This window comes from Notolepis coatsorum, assembly GCF_963971535.1.
Source record: "Notolepis coatsorum genome assembly, chromosome: 18".
NCBI classification, from domain to species: domain Eukaryota; kingdom Metazoa; phylum Chordata; class Actinopteri; order Aulopiformes; family Paralepididae; genus Notolepis; species Notolepis coatsorum.
Window position 1 is genome coordinate 91,980,785 of NC_140182.1, and position 21,396 is coordinate 92,002,180.

General features: G+C 41.2%; 2 protein-coding genes across 2 annotated transcripts in view; both read right to left on the bottom strand.

Annotated features, from left to right (window-relative positions):
• Positions 1 to 5,934, bottom strand: part of LOC311245439 (troponin I, slow skeletal muscle-like) — a gene marked incomplete at both ends in the record, with an annotated part of 35,616 nt that extends 29,682 nt beyond the window's left edge. The window contains 3 exons of the mRNA XM_084335281.1: positions 596 to 727; positions 4,726 to 4,761; positions 5,908 to 5,934. Coding sequence (XP_084191407.1) covers positions 596 to 727; positions 4,726 to 4,761; positions 5,908 to 5,934 — 195 coding nt within the window. The remainder of the gene's footprint in view (positions 1 to 595; positions 728 to 4,725; positions 4,762 to 5,907) is intronic.
• A 2,391-nt stretch (positions 5,935 to 8,325) lies between these two features.
• The window catches only part of LOC311245440 (troponin I, slow skeletal muscle-like), a gene marked incomplete at both ends in the record, with an annotated part of 19,937 nt that continues 6,866 nt past the window's right edge, over positions 8,326 to 21,396 (bottom strand). The window contains 4 exons of the mRNA XM_084335282.1: positions 8,326 to 8,403; positions 8,695 to 8,865; positions 9,039 to 9,128; positions 9,217 to 9,348. Coding sequence (XP_084191408.1) covers positions 8,326 to 8,403; positions 8,695 to 8,865; positions 9,039 to 9,128; positions 9,217 to 9,348 — 471 coding nt within the window. The remainder of the gene's footprint in view (positions 8,404 to 8,694; positions 8,866 to 9,038; positions 9,129 to 9,216; positions 9,349 to 21,396) is intronic.

Consider the following 21,396-nt stretch of genomic DNA (forward strand, 5'->3'; position numbering starts at 1 on the left):
AATAGGCTTCACTTTAGATTAGGGCACACAATAGCATCTGCAACTGATTTATAGATGTTTTATGAATGTCTTAACAAATCATTTGTTGAACATGAACAAATAAATGGAGGTACAGTATAGTCGTTTTTTCATATCCATTTTTCAAAGCATCTACAAATGTGTTACTATACACATTAAACAACATTATTTAATGATGAACAAATCAAGTACAAACAATGTTGATAGAGTTATAAATAATGTAGAACTAATTTGTAAATGTTATACAAATATAGTTATAAATTATTTAATAATAATTTACGAATGTATATAAATGGTTTGTTCATGATTAGTTCATTATCTACAAATACCTTATAAAGGTCTTCTAACTGAGTGTTATTATAAAGTGTTACCAAGCAACGTACTGAGTGACGTTGTAGGTTGGTTTAAAACTGTATTGGAACCAGAGCAAATGTAATGCATGCATTTACACCATAACAACTCGTTGTTGCGGGCCGCAAGAAACATTTCCGAGGGCCACCATTGGGCCTCACTTTGAGAATGCCTGCTCTAAGTGATATGATGTGTGGTTATTGAACCCAGTGACCTATACACATACCTGAAGGTCCTGCAGAGACAAACCAGACAGCTGGAGTGGAGGGACTCTCTCGGTCAGAAGGGTCTCCCTCTCCAGCTTCTTCTCCTGTTTCTCTGTCTCCAACAGTGCCACTGCCTTTTTCAGCAGCTTGGTCTGAAACAGTCGTTGAAGGGGAACACAGCCACAAATTAAGAATTCCACCATGTTATTTCCACCATGTTATTTCCATGACCTAAGAAAGTTAAATCGATACTGTCAGGCACGTGCACACATAGAGCCCAAGGGGTGCTTGAGCACCTGCCTTTTTGAGCCTAAAAAAAAAAGTGCCCTTAGAATCAAAATATTAGGTAAAGAGAGAGAGATGCCCCATATTCCATTGCAGTTTGCACGGCCTCCTCAGCGTGCCTATATATTTTATAGCGTGGGTGGTGATGATGATGATAGAAACCGCTGTGGCGCATACAGTTGGATGCTGGTATTACACTCATTGAGGGACACGAAGAAGTCAAGTCCGATGGGATTTGGGAATCTCAAATACAAATCGGGATTGGAATAAAAAATGCATTTATTGTGAGAACTGGGGTCTGGAGCACAGCCCAATTGCTGAATACACGAGAAGAGATAGGAGCGGTTTCAAAGGTGTTTAATGTCAATTGAGCAACACAGGAATTGGGGGAAATAGAACGGGGTTATGTTCTGTCTTGTGGCTGCCGCGGCGGCAGTGAGCGAGCAAGCGGTCCTGGTGCTTGTCTTGGGAGCTGCTGGGTTGCAGCGGGAGAACAAGTGTTCCTCTTCGGGAACAGGTGACGTCCAGGCAGGGACGGCGGTCCTTTGGGGCACAGGAGAGAAACAGGTTAGAGTAAGGCAAATACACGGTTGGTATCTAGCAGAACTTTCGGCAGAGACGTCGTACCTGGGCAGTGGTAATTAATACCACGACAGCTTCTGGTCAGCGTCGAGGTGTAGATATAGTCCTACCCATCAGGGAAGTATTGAGTGCAGCTGTGGAGAGTGGGGTGCCTGACCGCGTGCGAATTAGGGGGATGAAATACAGCTGGGCGTATGAGCGTAGAGGAAGGGGTGACTGGAGAGGGAGAGGATGAGGAGTGTGCAGTGGATGGAGAGGGGGATGAAGAGGAGCGTGTGGAGGACGTGAGGGGAAAAGGAGGGGGTGTGAAGTAGGCCCGTGCTGTGATTATGACATTTATATTAAACAATACAGAATATACAGCACTTCTTGGGGTCTGTAGGGTAAGCACTTATTCCCTCCCCCCTGAACATTTATGGGGATGTATGGGCCTTTTAAGTCAGTGATAAAAGTGTCTTTCAAGGATAAGTGAGCTCCTGCACTGATTATTATAGTTCAATATTCAATATTTGATCACCAAAACCCCCCAAAAAGCATAAAAAGGGGGCCCCCCGCCCCGAAAAGGGCCCTTAAAAATTGGGGGTTGATGATTGATGGATGATTGACGGAGCTAGAGCCCCGGGAGTCGGGGGTGGTAATGTGTACTTTTGCGTACTTTGGGGCACGCCTCACATATCGGCATGTAACTCGAGAACCGCTGAACGGATTTTGTTACCTGAAAGGGCAATCGACAGGCAACAAATAGGGCTTTAATTCTATCTATATATTGTATTAAAAGAAAGAAGACTAGAGGTCGGCAAAGTGGCATCGCAAATCGTCCACATGTGGGCCCTTGGATGTTAAGAGGTTAATGTTTTTTTTATTTATTTTTTGTAGCCAAGAGTAAAGACCATAACCCTATCAAAAACAGTAGTCAAAGTGTATATTTTCATTTTTACCGATGTTTTATACGATTTATCGGAAATACGAATTTATCGGAAAATACTAATTATCGTAAAACCGCAAGGAAATTACTAAATCCAGATTCAACCCTGCCATTGGAAAGTGGAGCATTTTCCCTATCCATAGATGTATGATTTGGCCATAATAAGTCAAGGTCAAGTTCAAGGTCAAATATGAATTCATAATTAAAATCGATTATCATTTATTACTGTATCTACAAATCCTTCTGTTTAATCATTTTCCCTTTATTCATTTGCTTAGATTTTTTCTACACATGATCTCAATAAGGTGGTGAATGAGCTCAGTGAGCATTTTCTCGTACCCCGCAGATTTAACATGGTATTATTCACCGTCAAAGATGCAAAAATAAATCATAATTTATATTCTCCTTTTCTTCATTACAATTTACTCAAGCCTAGTAACAGACACAATATTTCTGACACTGGAAATACATACCCCCAGGTCCCTAGATGTTCCTAGATACTAAGAACATGCAAATTGACCTTGCAGAAGTGGAGCAATCTTCCATTTACTTAGGCATGTACCTTTAGGCGAAATATTCCTACAGCTTAACAATAGTGCCCTTTTCAGCCTCTGAGCACCTGCCCCTCTAAAGTCCTGTGCACGTCCCGGATACTGTATGAACATGAGCAACTCACTCTCCCAAAACTGGAAACCAGAGACGTACGACTCAAACTTGTGATTGTCATAATCACAGCGAGAGCCTACTGCACCCCTCCTCCTTCTCCCCTCACATTCACCACGCACTCCTTTTCATCCTCCCTTCCATCCACCACGGAAGCCTCACACCCTTTTATGGTCAGCATCCCTTCACCTCCCGTCACTCAACCCAGCTGCACCTCATCCCCTGATTCACACGCTGTCAGGCACCTCACTCCTCACAGCTGTATCCCATCCCCTGATGATGAGGACCCTACTTCAACCGGACGACGCTGACCAGAAGTCTTCGTGGTGCTAGTATCATTACCTAGGTACGACGCCTCAGTCCGAAGACCTGCTAGGCATCCCCGTGTGATTATTCCCTGTTCTAACTTTCCTCTCTTGTGCCCAGGACCTCCATGCCAGCGTGTCCCTGTCTGGACCCCCTGGAACCTACCAAGGAGTTCCTGCTCCCTCTCTCAACACGGACCCGTGTCTTCCGTCTGCAGTAGCACTGGAGTGCACATGCTCCCTTTATCCCCAATTCATATCTGTTGTACATTTCTGGATGTAATTCTTGCCTACTTGGGAATACCATTAAAACAACCTGAAACGCTCCATTCTCCTCTCCTGTGTTCAGCGATTGGGCTCTGCTTAAAACCCATTCTCACAGTAATGTCACCAGGTAAAGGCTGAAGCTGCTCCATTGTTGGAAAAAGGATTTCAACATGTTTATCTAACTTTTATATAACAATATATTCTCTGTATCATTTACACACACTTTCATTATCTGAAGGGAAGTAGCACGGTCCCAGTGGAGAAGTACTGCTTCAACAACAATGCATCTTTTGACAGATGTGGACCCACAGAATGTTAGTTTCATTTTCTACATCCAAATGTGCTTTATTCCATAGTGTTCCCAGTTCTGAAACATAAAATGTACCTTCCCCTGGGCGCTCTCAAAGTCATCTAAAGTCATCGATACCATTTCCCCCCAATTCCTTATTTATGTAGCAGCTCTGATGACATGACACATTTGAGTTTTAGCACTCAGGAATTGGTAGAGAGCTGCTCGTGTTCACTAATATTTTTTGACAGTTTTTGACCATGCAATAATATGTATTGTGACAGATCTACTCCCCCCTCCTTGGGATATGTGAGGGAAGGAAGATATATCTGTCTGTGTTGGAGTATGGAGAGTGTTATTAGTGTTCAGAGTTGTGACGGTGAGAGGAAGTAGAGGAGAGGAGATAGCGTGAGAGGTGTGCCTTGTTGACGACCCCTGGAACGGCTGAGAACCCCCCCTGTGTACTGACCTTGTTTGGACCAGACGACGACCTTGAACCCTGGACAATCCCTCTGTCTGTCGGCAAGCCTGTATCGTGTATTGACCCCAGAAGGGAACCCGACTATTCTACTGCTTTACCCATCTGGATTTAGCGCCTAATCAATAAATACTTGTATTAATTGATATTTCTCTTGTGTGGACCTTCACTTTTGTTTGTATTTTAACCGTGGCGAACCTGTATCTGTATCCTATCAGGGTCTTCACAGTATGAGTTATTAAATTGGCTGCAAGTCCCCTTCACAGGCAAATTGTTAATCTTTTAATGGAACGTACTGTTGTTATTTGCACGTGATTGATTATATGAATTTGTAGTGAAGTTGAAAAAGATAATACCTTCAGAGCCAGTCTGTGAGATGCAGTGATCTTTCTCTACACAAAGAAACCGTAGACAAGGATTTAGTGACAAGATAAATCAATGTGTTCACAAAAGTATAGATTTCATAAATAGGGTTACATAAATAACTTACCGGTCTGTGATGTAAATTCAGCAATGGAAAAGTGCAACAATAGATAAAAAGTCAGTTGTGAAACAAGAGAATGATGGTGTATGTAAACAATTAATATAAATTTCTAGTGACAATTTACAGTACGTTTGTCAAATTCAAAACTTACACTTCAGACATGTTGGATAGTCCTTTTCTTTTCTGAAAAAAGACAAGCACTTTTTTTTCTCCCCCCCCCCCCAATTTTCTTGAGAGTTAAAAATACTATGCTCTGACCCCTCATATAACCTCTAAATATAGTCTTTATTTTACACTTTTATTACATACCATATTTTTCTCATTGGGTATAGGCTATCGTCGTGCCTATGTGAGACATTTGGATGGGATTCAAGCTATTCAAACCATGGCATGATGACATTGTGGCACCAAGCCTTAACAACAGTACCACATGCTTGAGTGCTAGAGATGCTTTCTTTAGTCAGGCTTGAAGTCTGCAAATTCAGGAGATGAATTCCACAGTACAAACAATTTTCCTACACCATAATGAAATAATTTAGTGAATGAATGTTTTCTCTAGTGGATGATGCACTGATTCAAACTGCATGTCAAATTGGTTGAATTGATTTCAATTGACCACAGCCCTGTTTTTAATTATTCAATATTCTCTTATTTTAAAATGGACTTAATTAAAATTAAAAGACAAGTAAAGTGTCTTATTTTTCCCTTATGACGTCCAAATGACAGGTCTCTATGTTGCATGTATAAGAAACTATACATCTTGTTAACCGCAAAAGATGAGTCAGAGATTAGATGACCCTGCGCACTTTATTATCGTCTACAAAAATGCGATGATCGGTTAAAATGTGTATTTATCGCAGTATCCAAAGCCAAACGCCTGAAACCACAATCGTCAGTAGAATATTAAACATACCTGTCTGTGTGCAGGACAGCTGGTGGTGTGAGTGGTCACCTGGCTTCACTGGAGAACGGTACAATTCTATGGCTCCTATATATGGCCTTATGCGAGTGGCTCACTAAAATCGTTCCCTCTGTCCTGACAGCCAGTACCTACCATGATCAAAACAGGATTGCATGGCATCCCGCAATGCCAGGTTTCACCCCCTTTGCTCAACCCTAGAGCAGTGGTTCCCAAAGTCGGGGGTCGCGACCCAAAGGTGGGCCGCGAGCAGCCACGGGAGGGCCGCGAGATGATTTCCAAAAAAAGATTTTGTCAGGCCACTGAACTTAGAAGCAGGCCAGGACAGTGTTTCTAGTTGTATTCTAAAATTCTATTCTATTGTATTCTAAAATGTGACTATATGGTTTTATATTAACTTAATAAATAAACAAAAACGGAAAATCTACTTATTTCAACGAACATTTCAAACTAAATAACAGATTATGCACATAAAACGCTGAAAACAACCGAAGCAACAGTAGTATTTTAATGAGGCTATTATTATTATCATTATTATTTTGCAACAAGTTAGCCCTCTCATAAATAGCACATATAAATGAATAACTAACTTGAACTAACTTAATAGGATTTAAGTGATATTTGGCTTAAAAAATCGGTCGCCTGGCAAAAAAAAAAAAAAAAAAAAGCCTGACGATGTGCATTGGGCCGAGGCTCTCTGACGCCTTATTTTCTGGGTCCCGGTCTGAAAAGTTTGGGAACCCCTGCCCTAGAGGATAGGACTGGAGATTAGAGAATGTATGCCGCTAGCCTGTTGAAGCCTATCACCTTCTTTCAAGTGATGAATAAAGTCATAAACTGTACAGGGTATGACTCTGTCCACCAGGGGCCCCACAGAGAAGCAAGACACAGCACGTTAACAGTTCTGTAATCATAAAATGTAGTACCTGTCAGTGTTATGTAGGTATTGTACAGTGCTATGCACAGCTTGTCCGTTTCTTTAGTGGTGCCAGTGATGGCAGGGCTGATCATTGTCCGTAAATAAAGAAGCTTTCATCGCACACGGAAACGTCTTCAGTTTGACTATTTCTCGATGAAGAAGACGTGATATTTAAGGCTACAGTAGGCAACTTCGGAGGAATTAGCAAGAGTGGGTTTACCTGGCCAGCAGAAATAGAGAAAGCTCTGCACTGCATCACTTTTAAAGCCCATGCATGCTCAACAAAGGTTTTCCATAGACTGTAGATATAATATGTATATTTCCCAGCCTCTGATAGGCAGGTGGTTTTGCACATTGTGTGTACTTTTTACGAGGAATGCGATGGTGATCTTAGTTTTCCACCACTTGGCAGCCCAAAAACATTTGATTAGTTATTGATGCAGGGAGCTGATGTTAAGATAAGATAAGATAAGATATTCCTTTATTGATCCCCTTGGGGAATCATAGCAGCATGGGGGAGGGGGGGAGGGGAGGTACAGTTAGTAAAAAAGCAGTACAATATAACAAATCAATATACTTGGCCATCAGATGTTTTTTAGCCAGCCAAGTTGTGTTCCCGGGCTCGCATCGGAAAACTAAGACCACCATCACGCTCCTCATCCAAAATGTGCAGAACCACCTGCCGTTCAGAGTCTGGGAAATATTTTTTATATGTTGCCTATACTGCAACTTTAAAGGAGTAGTAGGCTAGTCAGACGGCAAACATTTTATTGTGCATATTGATGGTCATGTGGTACATATCAAGCTGCACAACATTGTAGTAACAGTGATAGTGAACACAATGTTCAAACAGATGTTCAAAAGAGTGGATAAATGAAAAGACTTGACACAAGTGAAAGAAAGTTAAAGCCCTGCCATGCCCGGTTGTTTAATCTTTTAAACATCTAATACATGATCAAATCAGGACTGTTGATGAGAACTCAATATTTTTCGCTATGTGATGATAAGTCAGCATTGAACCGATTTTACATTTAGTGATGTTATAAAAAGTGAGTGCCATTGTTACAATATCTGTATTCTTTCTGCACAAAAAACACTGCACAAATCCTTCCTAGAGAGACATTTACATATGTTGTACATCAAAACATACATTTTATTTTTTATTAAATCAAATATATTTTTCTTGAATAAAATTCAACATACTCTGTACAAAGTTTTGAATGCTTGTTATTGCATCACTAGTCTCTTGAATAGTAGGCCTATACAGTATGGTGTATTTGTTTTCCCACCGAGCCAACCAGATGGTGTGAAAAAGATACGGTATCTGAGAGATTATATTGTTGTTAGGATAACCATCTACATATCAGATCTCAAGTCGATAATGTTTTTTATAATTCTTTACAAAACCAGTTTTATTTCACCTCATGTTGCAGATCTCCTTCAGTGAATTTGAAACATGCATCTGAAATCAAGAGCAAAAGAATGGGATTAGCAAAACCATAGTGCTATATGTGGTAACAGTCATGACCCTGTATAGACAGTTTCAAAGTGACAACAGGAAATACACTTGGGTCGAAACTGTTCCCTAGCAACAGAATTCCAGTGAAATCGTCTATAATAGCATCAGTACCTTTCTATTGAAACAGCTTCTTCCTGCCCTCCATTCCAGACATGGCCTCCACGTTCTTACGCCAGTCAGTCACCTCCTCTTTCTGTTGGGAACATAGATTGTTTTGTCAGTGTTACAAATCTCCAAACATCTGTAGGTTGAATCTGCAGGTCAATAAGCATCACATCCTTTCTTGTTATGTCTTAAGCAGAGGTGTAGTGGTACAGTAGTTGAGTAGTTACGCTGCTGGCCAGTATGATTACTACCATAATGTTACTGTGTAATAATAACATACCGAGGGCCATCATTCTGTCAGGAGCAATGTCTACTTTTGGTCTTGGTCACAGATACAGTAAGTGCTGAATTTTGTGACTCTACCATCAATCAACCTCACCTTCTCCTCCACCTTCTTGACTGTCTTGAGGTTCAACTTGAAGTCGGTGTTGGTGACTTTGGGGCCCTCGTTCAAGGCACTCAGCACGGAAGCGCCAGCCTTCTTCACGCGCTTCAGGTTGGTCCTCTTTCCACCCTTCATCCCATTGACCTTCTGCATCAGCGTTTGGATCTGTGCATCAAACATCAACCGACCAAAACCAAGAGAAGAGACGGTTGGAAGGGTGTATCATCGCAACAACAGGCATAGATAGGACAGCAAACTCGTGAACTTTGTCCATGGCCTTTTGTCCTTGACGGCGGCCATTGGTTGTGTGTTGCTTAGAATCAGATTGGTGTACCTACCTCTATATCATTCTTGATGACTTTAACGTCCATATCATATCGTATATCATCTACAATGTCAGACTTGCGGTGTAGATCTTTGCAAATTTCCTGCAATGATTGAAATAAAGAAAGATACTTAAGCAGCTGATCAAACAAAACTAAAATAGTTTGGACTCGTTGACTCTGTAGACTATACCTGAAGTTCTTGGACTGACAGACCAGACAGCTTGAGTGGTGGAACTCTCTCGGTCAGAGATGTTTCCCTTTCCTGTTTCCTGTCATCAACCTCCTCTACCAGCATAGTTGATGCCCTTTTCAACAGTTTGGTCTGAGAGTCAGAGAAGCAGAGTGGACAAACACAAACATTTCACAAAGATGTCTTTTTATTTTCTAGAATATTTTGTACAATATTAAGATGGTAGACACTATTGAAGATTGGCGCCATGTGGCCATGAGGGGTGACTGCACCTTGTTTAAAATATGACAGAAATAGGCGGTTAGGTGGCGTAGCGGAGATTGCGTTCGTCACCAACCCCGAAGCTCGAATCCAGCTCACAGCTCCGGGGTTGTCACCAGCTTGGCTGGCCGTTCACACTAATACAATTGGCTGTATTAGAGGGTGGGAGAAGCTGGCGGGGTGGGTCCGGGTCGTTGTAAACAGCGACTCCTACAGTTCGGTCGGGGCGCCTGCTAAGCGCGGATAGGACCTGAGTGGGATAGTGTGGTCCTCCCACATGCTACGCCCTCTCAGGGAGGATCCGCGCTGCCAGGTGAAAAGAAGCGGTTGATTGGCTGGACGTGTGTCGGAGGAAGCACGTGATAGCCTCCACTCTCCCAGATGATCTGACTGTGGGGGGTAAGTGCGCAGCGACCAGGAAGGGATTGGGAATTGGCATACGACTAACATTGGGATGGGAGAAAAATCGGAGGAAAAATGGAGGGGAAAAAATATCAATAAAAAAAAAAAAAAAATGACAGAAATTATAAAACAGCAGCAAAACAGACATATCTTTAAAGGAACAGGCCAACATTTTGGGAAATTAGCTTACAGTCTTCTCCAGAGAGAGACAAGAAGATAGATACCAGTTGTATCTCTGTGCGTTCAATAGAAAGCTATCTGGCTGCATGTTAGCCTAGCTTAGCACAATGAATGGAAGCGGACATGGCCGGTTAGCCTTCGGGAGAGGTGTTAGTTGGACAATGCCTAGGCTAACCGGCCATGTCCGCTTCCATTCATTGTGCTAAGCTAGGCTAACGTGCAGCCAGATAGCTTTTTTCTTAATGTTGGTGTGTTCCTTTAAGCAAGGTAACTTTGGGGACTCTATTACATTTGTGTCATCCACATCTTATGGTCTAGAAATGAGACCAGAAGAGCTTGTATGGAGCAATTTCCCTGTGTTTCATGCATTGCTGTTGGGACGGTTTTCTCTTGTTCTGCCCAATTAAAGCCCAACTCCATTTAGCTTCCTAAAGAAGCAATATTTGTTCATTAAACGTTACACAGTGCAGGTGTTAGTGTAAGGCCAACCTTCAGATGCAGCCGCCGTGTGGCTGAGTATTTTGGCTTCTGCTGGGAGAAACAGATAATTAGCTACATACAATTATCATACAGCTTGGACAGCTGAACATTTCTTTTTGGCATGTTTGTAACCAAAGAAACGCATGATACATATCGAAAAGATATAATGGGAATGAAATGCTTTTAAAAAGTAAAAGTATACATATATATATATTTATTAATTTAATGTTTTGAGAGAATAATTATTTTTGACTCACCGGTCTTTATCAGTAACACACAACAGGAAGACAAAAACACAATGTGTTGATTTAATGCACATATCCCATACATACTGTACATTTTGACTGGGCTAAGACTCACTGAAGGTTAAGGCCATACTCACCCCTCAGACATAGCTGCAGTCTAAGATCCCTGAGGAGAAAACATGCAAAGAAAAGTACCATAAACATAGAGAAATATTATATATCTTTAGCATGTGTTACACCCAGGGGCGTAGCTGGAGATTCTGGGCCCCATGAAAGAATCTATTTGTGGGCCCCAAATCAATGCGAGCGCGCGTAAGCGCAAGCTTAAAAAATTTAGGGCATTTATTTATTGATGAAAACGCATAATATGGTTTTTACCTATACATTCGGATCAGCAGTTCAGCACCTGCACTGTTGGTGGGTGAGCCTAGTAAAGGATGTTGCATTGTGTTCATCTTCAATGAATAATAATAAAACCATATTAATAAAAAGATAATAATAGTGTTCTCTGCCCCCCCCCAGTGCTGGGCCCTTGGAATCATCCTAACCCCCCCCCCCCCCAGCTACTCCCCTGGTTACACCACAGTAAAATATTTAACACAAATTCCACAAACAGTTTCAAAGAGTGAACCTAGTCTAAGTAATGATACTGTAATGATAATAGAAACTTTCTTTTAAGTAATTATCATTTATCATTTAATTATTCTATTTAAGCCATATGCATTGTTATATTCTTACACTATTGGATAATGCTTCCCATTGTTATCAAAGGCCTAGGAGAGGTGTCTTGCATGGCTATATTTGACCACATTGCTCCCATGCTTTTATGGCCTAGATAGCAGCTGTGGCCTTGATGAAGCCAGAGACAGGCTAGCTGCAGAGACCATTGCCAGCCAGGGGCTGAGAGGCTGTGCGGACATTGAGAATGAGCTGCCATATCAGTTCATCTCCCCCTCTCTCTCTATTTGCCTTCATTCTCCCTTTCTCTTCCTTTCTGTAGTCATATCATCACTTGATATGTGTAATGCAATTAAACCAGGACAATAGAATTAACATATCCTAGATGTTAGAACTAACTAAAAACATTAAAATAACAGAACAAGTGCTGCATGCAGCTGACACGGCACACTAATCTATCCAGTTTAAATTAAGCCAGCATAACAGGCTCTAAAGTCAAAGTACACTTGTAAATTAACAGAATATTTCAGGAAGCCTGATCTCAGAGGTTGCCAGTCCACGCGAGCAAGCCCTCATCACCTATCATCCCCCAGCTTTCTGGCCACTCCGACGGGTCAATCGGCGGTAGAGCTTGTACCTACCTGCCACAGATGCTATCAGGCAGGGGGGGTTGTGAGCCTCAAGTTACATTTTCACACTTTGAGATCAAGAGCTCAGTGCAGGACAAGAGGTGTCATGCAACAGGTCTAAGCCTCTGAGCCGTGTGTGAAAAGACACTGTACGAGGGTCTTACGGACAAAAGCAGAGGCATGGTAGGGATTCCCACAGTAAATACCAGCGAGATTTGTGCCACGGTCACACTGATGTGCAATCCCCCTAATCTCTGCATAAACGCCACCTGCCCCCAGAATAACATATAAAACATATAAATATAGAGACACACTCAGACAACTGTACCGCCTGCACACGCTGAGGCCCCTCGGTCCAAGTTATTATATCCAATGTTGAGGTTGCCCAGTTAAATGTCCATGCTTATTAATTTGAATTTCCTTGTGATAAATAGCTTCACAGTCTATAGCCTTGTGCCAACTGGCGTGCAGTAACTTGATTATTGTATCAAACCTACCTTTATAAGTGAGGACAATCGGTGAAAGTGAGAGGAGCGTTAATGGAGAGGAGGAAAAAGCACTTTATGATTATGCACTCAAGGCCCCGTGTGAATGGCTCCCTAAAATATACCCCTCCTCCTGACATTTACAACACTTTGGTGATTTGTCCTTAACCTGTCACACATATTTTATATTGTTCCAGCACATGGGCACACCCTCCTTGCACAACCCATCCAGACACTTGCCACACAATGAGACCCTTTGAGAGTGAGTTAGCAAAACAGAGAAAGTAAAAGAGTTGAATTCACTCATGGTTCATAACTTACTTATCAGTAATGTTTTACCTTGTTGCAATGAGGTGCTGGCACTTCAACCATACAGGTCATAACATGATAAGACCACTGAAGGGCTGCTCATCAGTCCAATCATACAGGTCATAACATGATAAGACCACTGAAGGGCTGCTCATCAGTCCAATCATACAGGTCATAACATGATAAGACCACTGAAGGGCTGCTCATCAGTCCAATCATACAGGTCATAACATGATAAGACCACTGAAGGGCTGCTCATCAGTCCAATCATACAGGTCATAACATGATAAGACCACTGAAGGGCTGCTCATCAGTCCAACCATACAGGTCATAACATGATAAGACCACTGAAGGGCTGCTCATCAGTCCAATCATACAGGTCATAACATGATAAGACCACTGAAGGGCTGCTCATCAGTCCAATCATACAGGTCATAACATGATAAGACCACTGAAGGGCTGCTCATCAGTCCAATCATACACATCATAACTTGATACGACCAATGAAGGGCTGCTCAGTTCTAGGAATCCCAGTCAGTTTAAAAAGAGAAAAATGTTGAGCACCAGCATATTAAAGGGGAATGCCACCCATTTTAAGAATTCACGTATATGTTCTCCCTGTGCCCCAGGACACTTGGTGATGTTACTGGGATGTAAAATCTGGGGCTCCTCCATAGACAATGAATGGAGCTCTGACTTTATGAGGTTTGTGTGAGCTCTTACCCCCCAATGAGGTTCAAATTCTAGCATTGCTAGAAGGCCTGAGCCATAATTAGCTCAAACTAACATTTTATGACCAGGGACGCGGGAAGTCAGTCAGCAGTGGGGGTGCTGAGATAAGTGATATAATAATAACGTCATAGGTTTACCACTCTGGTAAACCAACACTCTCGTTCACTAGAGGAGACCACTGCCCAATTCCGCGCTCTCACGCTCAGCTCTGCGGAGCGTGCAAGACAAACAATGTAACCGTTTTGATGCATACATCTCTGCCCAGCCTACCCCACCTGTTGCGCCCCCCCACAGAGAGCCCCATGTCCCGCACCAGAACGCTACGACGAGGACGTCTCTAAATGTCGTGCCTTTATTTTTCAATGTTCACTAGTATTCGGACAACAGCCGCACACTTCCAAAGTGATACATCTAAAATCGCTTACCTTACCTGTCGGGTCTGCTCAAGGGTCCAGGGCCCTCATGTATCAACGTGACGTACGCACAGAATTGTGCTTAACCCGTGCGTACGACCATTTCTAAGCAAAGTGTGGGATTTATCAATTTGAACTTGTGCTTGACTTTGTGCTTATGTCTACGCACAGCTCTGAGCATGCTTAGCTGACGCCCAGTGGTAGAATATTGTTACTACGGCATATGCGCCTCCTCAGTTCATGCATTAGTTTCAACGCGGAAATAAGCTTCCGTGCATTACTTCCAACACTGGCGTGTTCAACTTCTGTATGACCCGTAATTCATTATAGTTCATTGTAAAATAGCGACAGTAGTGTAATTATAACGGGCTCATGCGGGAACAAGAGGTTGGCTTGCCTGTTTGGCACGGGGGGCAGAAGCAGAACACCCACCTCCAAACGCCATTAAATATTGTTTCAAATAAAAAGCGACATACTATTATTTTGTGTCATGTTTCCAAATAAGATTGGCCACAACGGAATGCTTTCTACTTCAATTTGTTGATTAGAATAGATTACCTCACTCCGTTGAAACTTCACTGAGCTCAGCACACAGACATGATAATAATAATAACAACAACAATAATAATAATAGCTTCATTTTACATAGCGCCTTTCAAGAGACCCATGCAAGGTCGCTTTACATAGATGGGGGGGGGGGATAACAAAGTAATAAAGATAGTGGACAGACTATGTAAATATGATGATGGGATTCAAGTTCGCGTTTTTATTGATCATAGGCATGCTGTCAGAGTATGGTGTCATAATCAAACATTCTAGAACATTTGTCGTCACAGATCATGTCATAATAGAACATAGGCTACATGGCATGGTCCATCGTGATATTGTGTAGACTGTTATTACTGTACCACCCATTGTGACAACAGCCTTGTGAGCTCCCGCACACAAACATGATGGAATTCAGTTTGTATTGATCACATAGGCAGGCTACATCATACATGGCAGTGAGATTCATTGTTCTTGTATATGCTCTCGTATTATTGTTTATATAGGCTACCCAATACTGACATCAAAATAGATTGTATGCCTCTAGAAATCATATGCAGCAGGTAGAAAATTGACGGAAAATCCGTCGCGATTTGGAATAAAATTGAGGAGAACTTTAATCCCTGGGTATTAATCAAACAAAACGGAAAAAGGCAGTCATATTCCAGCACGGTCTTTATTAGTGTTTGCGCTGCCCAGGCAGCAATGGTTAATAGATATCATATCCGACATCACCGTACGTGTACACGTCTGTCAGCCTGTCTCATAACACGCTTCCCTCGGTTTAGTCCATTTTTCCACATTTCATGGGGGTGTTCCATTACCGTATATGGTTAATCAGGGCGGTTTTGGTATGCAAATACGTGAAAGTGTGCACGAGCCTTAGCGTAGAAGCAAGGTGATATTTATCATGACAGGTGTGCGTAGGACCTGTGTACGCACGTGTGATAAATCCAGTTTTTTTTGTGCGTGCACACATTCTAAATTCTGTGCTTACGTGTGGAAATAGAACCTTTTTTTGAGGAAACTTGATAAATGAGGGCCCAGGACTCCTGCGTTAGAATGGGCGACAGGTAGCTCTCCACTTCAGTCAGTCCTCCCTCTGCAATTCGTTCCCCGCATACAACATCGCCGACATGCAAAAGGTCTTCGACCACCCTCCCGGGGGCTCGTATAGTTCTGCTGGCTTGTTCGCCATCCGCCAGGGAAACCGCAGATATATTCCTTTACTGCGAATGGTCTGAGCGTCCCAAAAACTATTCCAGGCCGCTATTTTTTTACCAACGGATTTCCAGTTCCGCGTTGACGCTTCCAGGCCGCGTCTATTCGAATCCCAACTGGTTCATGCGTCGGCTACGCGCTGCTTTAATAACACTGCATTATCGAGACAGCGCCCCTATGAGGATCTGGCAATGAATTCCAAGAGTAGGGTAAATCTGCAGTGCCGCTCCGCTCTGTGACATTGAGTAGCCTCGGTATTACAATGGAATTAAAGCCAAAACAACCTTGCAGTTGCAGTTACACTCCCCCCCCACTTCCTGCGTCCCTGTTTATGACTTCACAACGTCAGCGCTCCATTCATTGTCTATGAGAGATCAAGTTTTCCTTTTATGCTAACTTTACCTTTTGTAGACGGAAAAGGCAAAAGGCGCAAAACACCTCAGACATATTCATCAATAGGTTGGTGTCGTATTAAATATGGATTGGTGTGAGATATGGATAGCTTTGGGATATATAATTATATATTTATTTTCTTTTTTTCATCTTTTTTTTTTAAACATAGGGAGAGATCACATAAAACCTAATAAAATATATCCTGTGGTTGATCTTGATAGATAAGTACAGAGACAATTGCACTAAAATAGAGATGGGGTATAGATATACATTAGGTATAGGGTAGGTTGTAATGTTTTAGTTAGTTCATTAGTTAGTTAGTTCATTAGTTAGTTAGTTAGTTAGTTAGTTAGTTAGTTAGTTAGTTAGTTAGTTAGTTAGTTAGTTAGTTATTTAGTTATTTAGTTATTTAGTTAGTTATTTAGTTAGTTAGTTAGTTAGTTAGTTAGTTAGTTAGTTAGTTAGTTAGTTAGTTAGTTAGTTAGATTAAACAGTAATATATTGTGTAGATTTCCTATAATTTGTGTGGTGTGTTCAGTGTATGACCTTGGCAACCATCCATATTTCATGCTGATCCATTATGACGCTGCAGCACAATCATTCATTCACTCATTCAGTCATTCGGTCACTTACTCAAGGAAAAATATATAATTAATCTGATCATTATTCTATGCAAATATTATATACATACAATGAATGATTTATATCAAATAAATGTCTTTCTTACAATGTTTTTAAAATCAGACTTTAGCACATATTTTGAAAAAAATTCAAAGTTGAAAAATAGGAATAACAAACTCTTAACAAGAGAGGTACCGGCATCGGGCCATCATGCCCTTGCGCTGAACCCACGCAAGTCACGGCACTTTGCGAGCGTCTAGCAGCTTGGGTCAGCATTTTTCGGAGAACATATACCGTTCAAAAGATCTATTTGTTGCCGTTCGACCGCCACCTCACTCGACCATATCGGTGCCTCAGTTCTCGAGTTACATGACGATATGTCAGGCGAGCGTCTTTTTACACGCTGGTGTCAGATTACCACCCCGGACTACAGACGCTCCAGAACTGCCAATCATCTGCTGATGGCGAAAATGATTGGGTAGCGTTGTAGCCAACGAGTGTACTCTTCCAACGATACCCCACGTGGGGGGGTGCGAATATAGGAACTAGGTGAAAGTTGACGAGTGAAAACGGGAAGTGAATCAGACTTCAGAATGCACAGCGGTGGATGAGGAAATGGATTTTGGAAAGCTTTTTCTTTAGTGTTGGTTTTACTAAAACGTGTCTCAAAGACCCATTTCTGAACGGATTTAGTTTTCCAGCTTATACCTCTATGCTGGAATATTTTAATATGGAATCTTGCAACCACTACAGAAAAATGTGAGTCCTCAAGTTCAGACCTCTGTTACTCTATTTCATTAGCACTAAAAGTGATTTTCCTTTTTTGCATTAGTACTGTAACTTCAGAAAGTTATCTTTCAAAAGAGACCAGACTCATGCATGTGCTACGTATAAAGTATAAAGCTAAGCTTTGCAAAGAAAGTATGCAGTCTTCAAGTTCAAGTAAAAAATTGCCAATTTTATGGGTGCTCACACTCACTCATGGTTAGCCACTCTGCCCCTATAGCATGGTACTTTGCTTCACATCTTTGCCACTTTTTATTACATGCTGGTGCTCTAGTGTGACATATTGGCTGAATGTTATCTATAGTACCTTTAAGTTATGGAACGCTGGTTAAAGGAATGCCAACATTTTGGGAAATTTGCTCACCATCTTCTCCAGAGTCAGACAAGAATATAGATACCAATTTCCTCTATGTGCATTCAGTAGAAGGCCTAGCTTAGCATAAGTGAATGGAAGTGGATGCGTAGCGGCTAGCCTAGCTTAAAACTCAAGGATAGGCTAGCCACCCTGCATCTGCTTCCATTAATTTGTGCTAAGCTAGCTTATGTCAAACACCAGGACACAAGATGTGACATTCCGAGCATGACTGCAATTAAATACAAAGGAGTATTTTTACATTAATGACTTGGATCAAAGGTAACCCTTGCAACAGTATCTAGGCCAGAGTGTGCTGCGACACAATGCAGGGGCTGGCCACTCTCAATCCATTAGTTTGTTGTTGGTAGTTGGGATTGTTTGGTATTTTTTAGGCAATTTGTTGATTATTTAAATATTTTTCATGCTGAACAATACATTTTCATGAACATGATAAGCACACATCTGGTAAACACAATATTTAAATATAAGATGTTCCTTTATTAACCCCCTTGAGCAGCACAGGGGAGGGGAGGAGGAGGGGAGGTACAGGCAGGGTAATACAAATATAAGAATAAAAGGTATAGTAGATAATAAAGAACAAGATAAAATATGAAATAGAAAATAAAGATGTGGGTCTGATCTGTTGGAAGTGGATGCGTAGCGGCAAGCTTAGTTTAAAACTCTGGGAGAGGTGTTTTTGGCCAACGCCCAGGCTAGCCACTCCGCATCCACTTCCATTAATTTATGCTATGATAGGCTAGCTTGTTACAGCCAGATAGCTTTCTACTGAACACATAGAGAGGAAATTGGTATCTATCTTCTTGTCTGACCGTGGGGGAGAAAAGTAAGTGAATTTCCCATAATGTTGGCATGTTCCTTTAAAAGCTACAATCCAGAATTTATTTGACCATAGAAATGTTGGGGATATTCACGTATGTAACTGAAGAGTTTGGTTTGAAGATGGATGGTACACTTTTGAAATTTCTCTTAGCCCATTATAACTCAAAACATATGTGTGTTTTACCTTACGGTTTACAATCATTGCAAATGTAAACAAACCTTTTACAATTTAAAAAATCATGTAAAACAAATTTTACCTGTACCACAGGCTGAAAAATCTCTTCAATCCAATAAATGATTATGTAAACAAAGCCTATAGTGGGGCAACAGTGTTTCAACAGAGGGGGCACCATGCCATCACGGACTGTGCCTTTAAAGACCACCTGTTGCACATCAGTAAGTGTATAGTTGGTTTGGCAAAAGGAGCGGCTGAGACGTGATGCTTGTAAAATATTTTAATGAGATTAACAGTGGAGTTCTAGAGGGCCAAGTGTCTTTCAACACAAATAATCTTTATGTCAAACAGCACAGGATGTGACATTCACCAACCAAGCGTAACAGGCAGGGTAAGATAAATACAAATATAAGAATGAAAAGTATAGTTGATAATAAAGAACAAGATAAAATATGAAAATAAAAAATAAAGATGAGGGTCTGATCTGCTGGACAGGTGAGACATGTATACTCTTATCTTTAATAACACAATGCACAGTACAGCCCCCCTGGTATAATATACAGATTATATCCTAAAAAAAAACCATGTGCAAATATATATATAGCTAAGTCTACTCTATACTGAGTCTTAATCTACCCTGGTATAAATAAACAGATCAAGTGGATTATGAGTAAATATAAATGTGCGTATACAGATACAATTTAAGATGCTAATACATGAATGAGTGATGTGCGAGTCCTGTGCTGGGTTTAATAGTTAAGAGTTAATCAGTTCTATTCTCCAGTTCTTCAGCTGTTAGATGGCTGTGGAGCCTGATGGCTATACTGCCACAAAGGACTGACCGAGGCGACCTGTAGGAAACACAGCACCAGTGAAACAGTCCACCAAAGAAATAAAGCTAATTATTACACCCCAAAATCTCACATGTATCCCAAAACTATAAAATGTCTTCATTTGGTTTGAGAGTTATTGAGTTAAGATGTGTGAGGTCATTATGATGTATATTATTCTAGGAAGTAACACCTCAGTGACATGATGATTATAATGAAACATATCAAGGTCTTAGTGACTGATTAACAGTTCCCAGAAAGGCATATATATGCAAAGGCCATGATATATATATATTTTATTAATTTAATAAAACATGACATCCCATGTTCCAACTCTTAAAACCACCCTTTTCAAACCAAATTATTTCATGCAAAACAGTTTATAGTTTTGGGATATGTGTGAGATTATGAGGATAGTTAATTCACTTTATTTATTTGTTTAATGTTCCTTTATGAATTAATGAATTAATGACCTTTATTTATATAGCACCCTTCACAGCACGAATGCACAGGGTGCTTTACACTACAGCATAACATAAAAAAAGAAAAAGAAAATCTGAAATAAATGACAACAATAACAGACAGCAGTTAAAAACAGTGAGCCAACTAAAATAAAGAGGTCCTGGATGATTCTGATGATGACAAAATCGTACACTGTTAGTTGACTAAGAATTCCTTCAGTCGAGATCAGCCTTGATCAAACATACCTTGATCTGATCTGGTCAGTGTGTCTGTTGTTATGTAAAGTGATATGGCTGAGCTCACTCTCCTATAGAATGACTAGAACACAGACGGGAATTAACACAAAGCCTTGACCTCAAGTCTGTCTTCAGAAGCTAAGCCCAGAATGATCATACAGTGAATAGCTGAAGGTTTGGGGCTCATTGTCATAAGTCTGCGGCCTGTGTGCTGGCTTCTGGTTTTGAGCCATTGAACGAAGTGGAATATTTCTCTTATTCCCGGGGGGCTACAGAAACGGCACGTCCGTCATCTGTTTTTGTTCAAAGTTATCTGAGCCTAAATTAGCCTAAGTTGTTATCTATGCAAGTTAAGCCCGGCCAGGCATGTGCAAAAACTCCTAAAGGACCAGATGCTCCGATGTGGAAAAACTAGTAACCACTCTTTTCTGCTTGATTCATAACGTTTGGTTCACAGTCCTGTGTTGGGGCAAAAGGGGGGTCTTATAGGGTTTGTGAAATGCTGGATAACATTCAAGTTATATGTAGCTATTTATCCAGCCTGCCGGTCTCCCTCCCTACCTCTATCTATCTTGGAGGAGCCCGGATTCTAATATTATTTGTGTAAGCACAGAAAATGCAATGGACACATCTTTTAATACTCGAATATGCTTGTTATTATGTTGTACATACTGTACATACATCTGATCTAGCACTACACTCAGTAGTACTAATTTGTATATTTTGTACCCAGTTTAATCACCTGTACATTGTATATAGCTGCACTCTGGTTGGATGCCAAACTTCTTTTCGTTGTAGGCCTACAGTACTTGTGCTGTATAATGACAATACATTTGAATCTAATCTAATCTTATTATCCAGAAAAAGGTCCCTTTTTATGTTGTGCACACAATGCACTCTG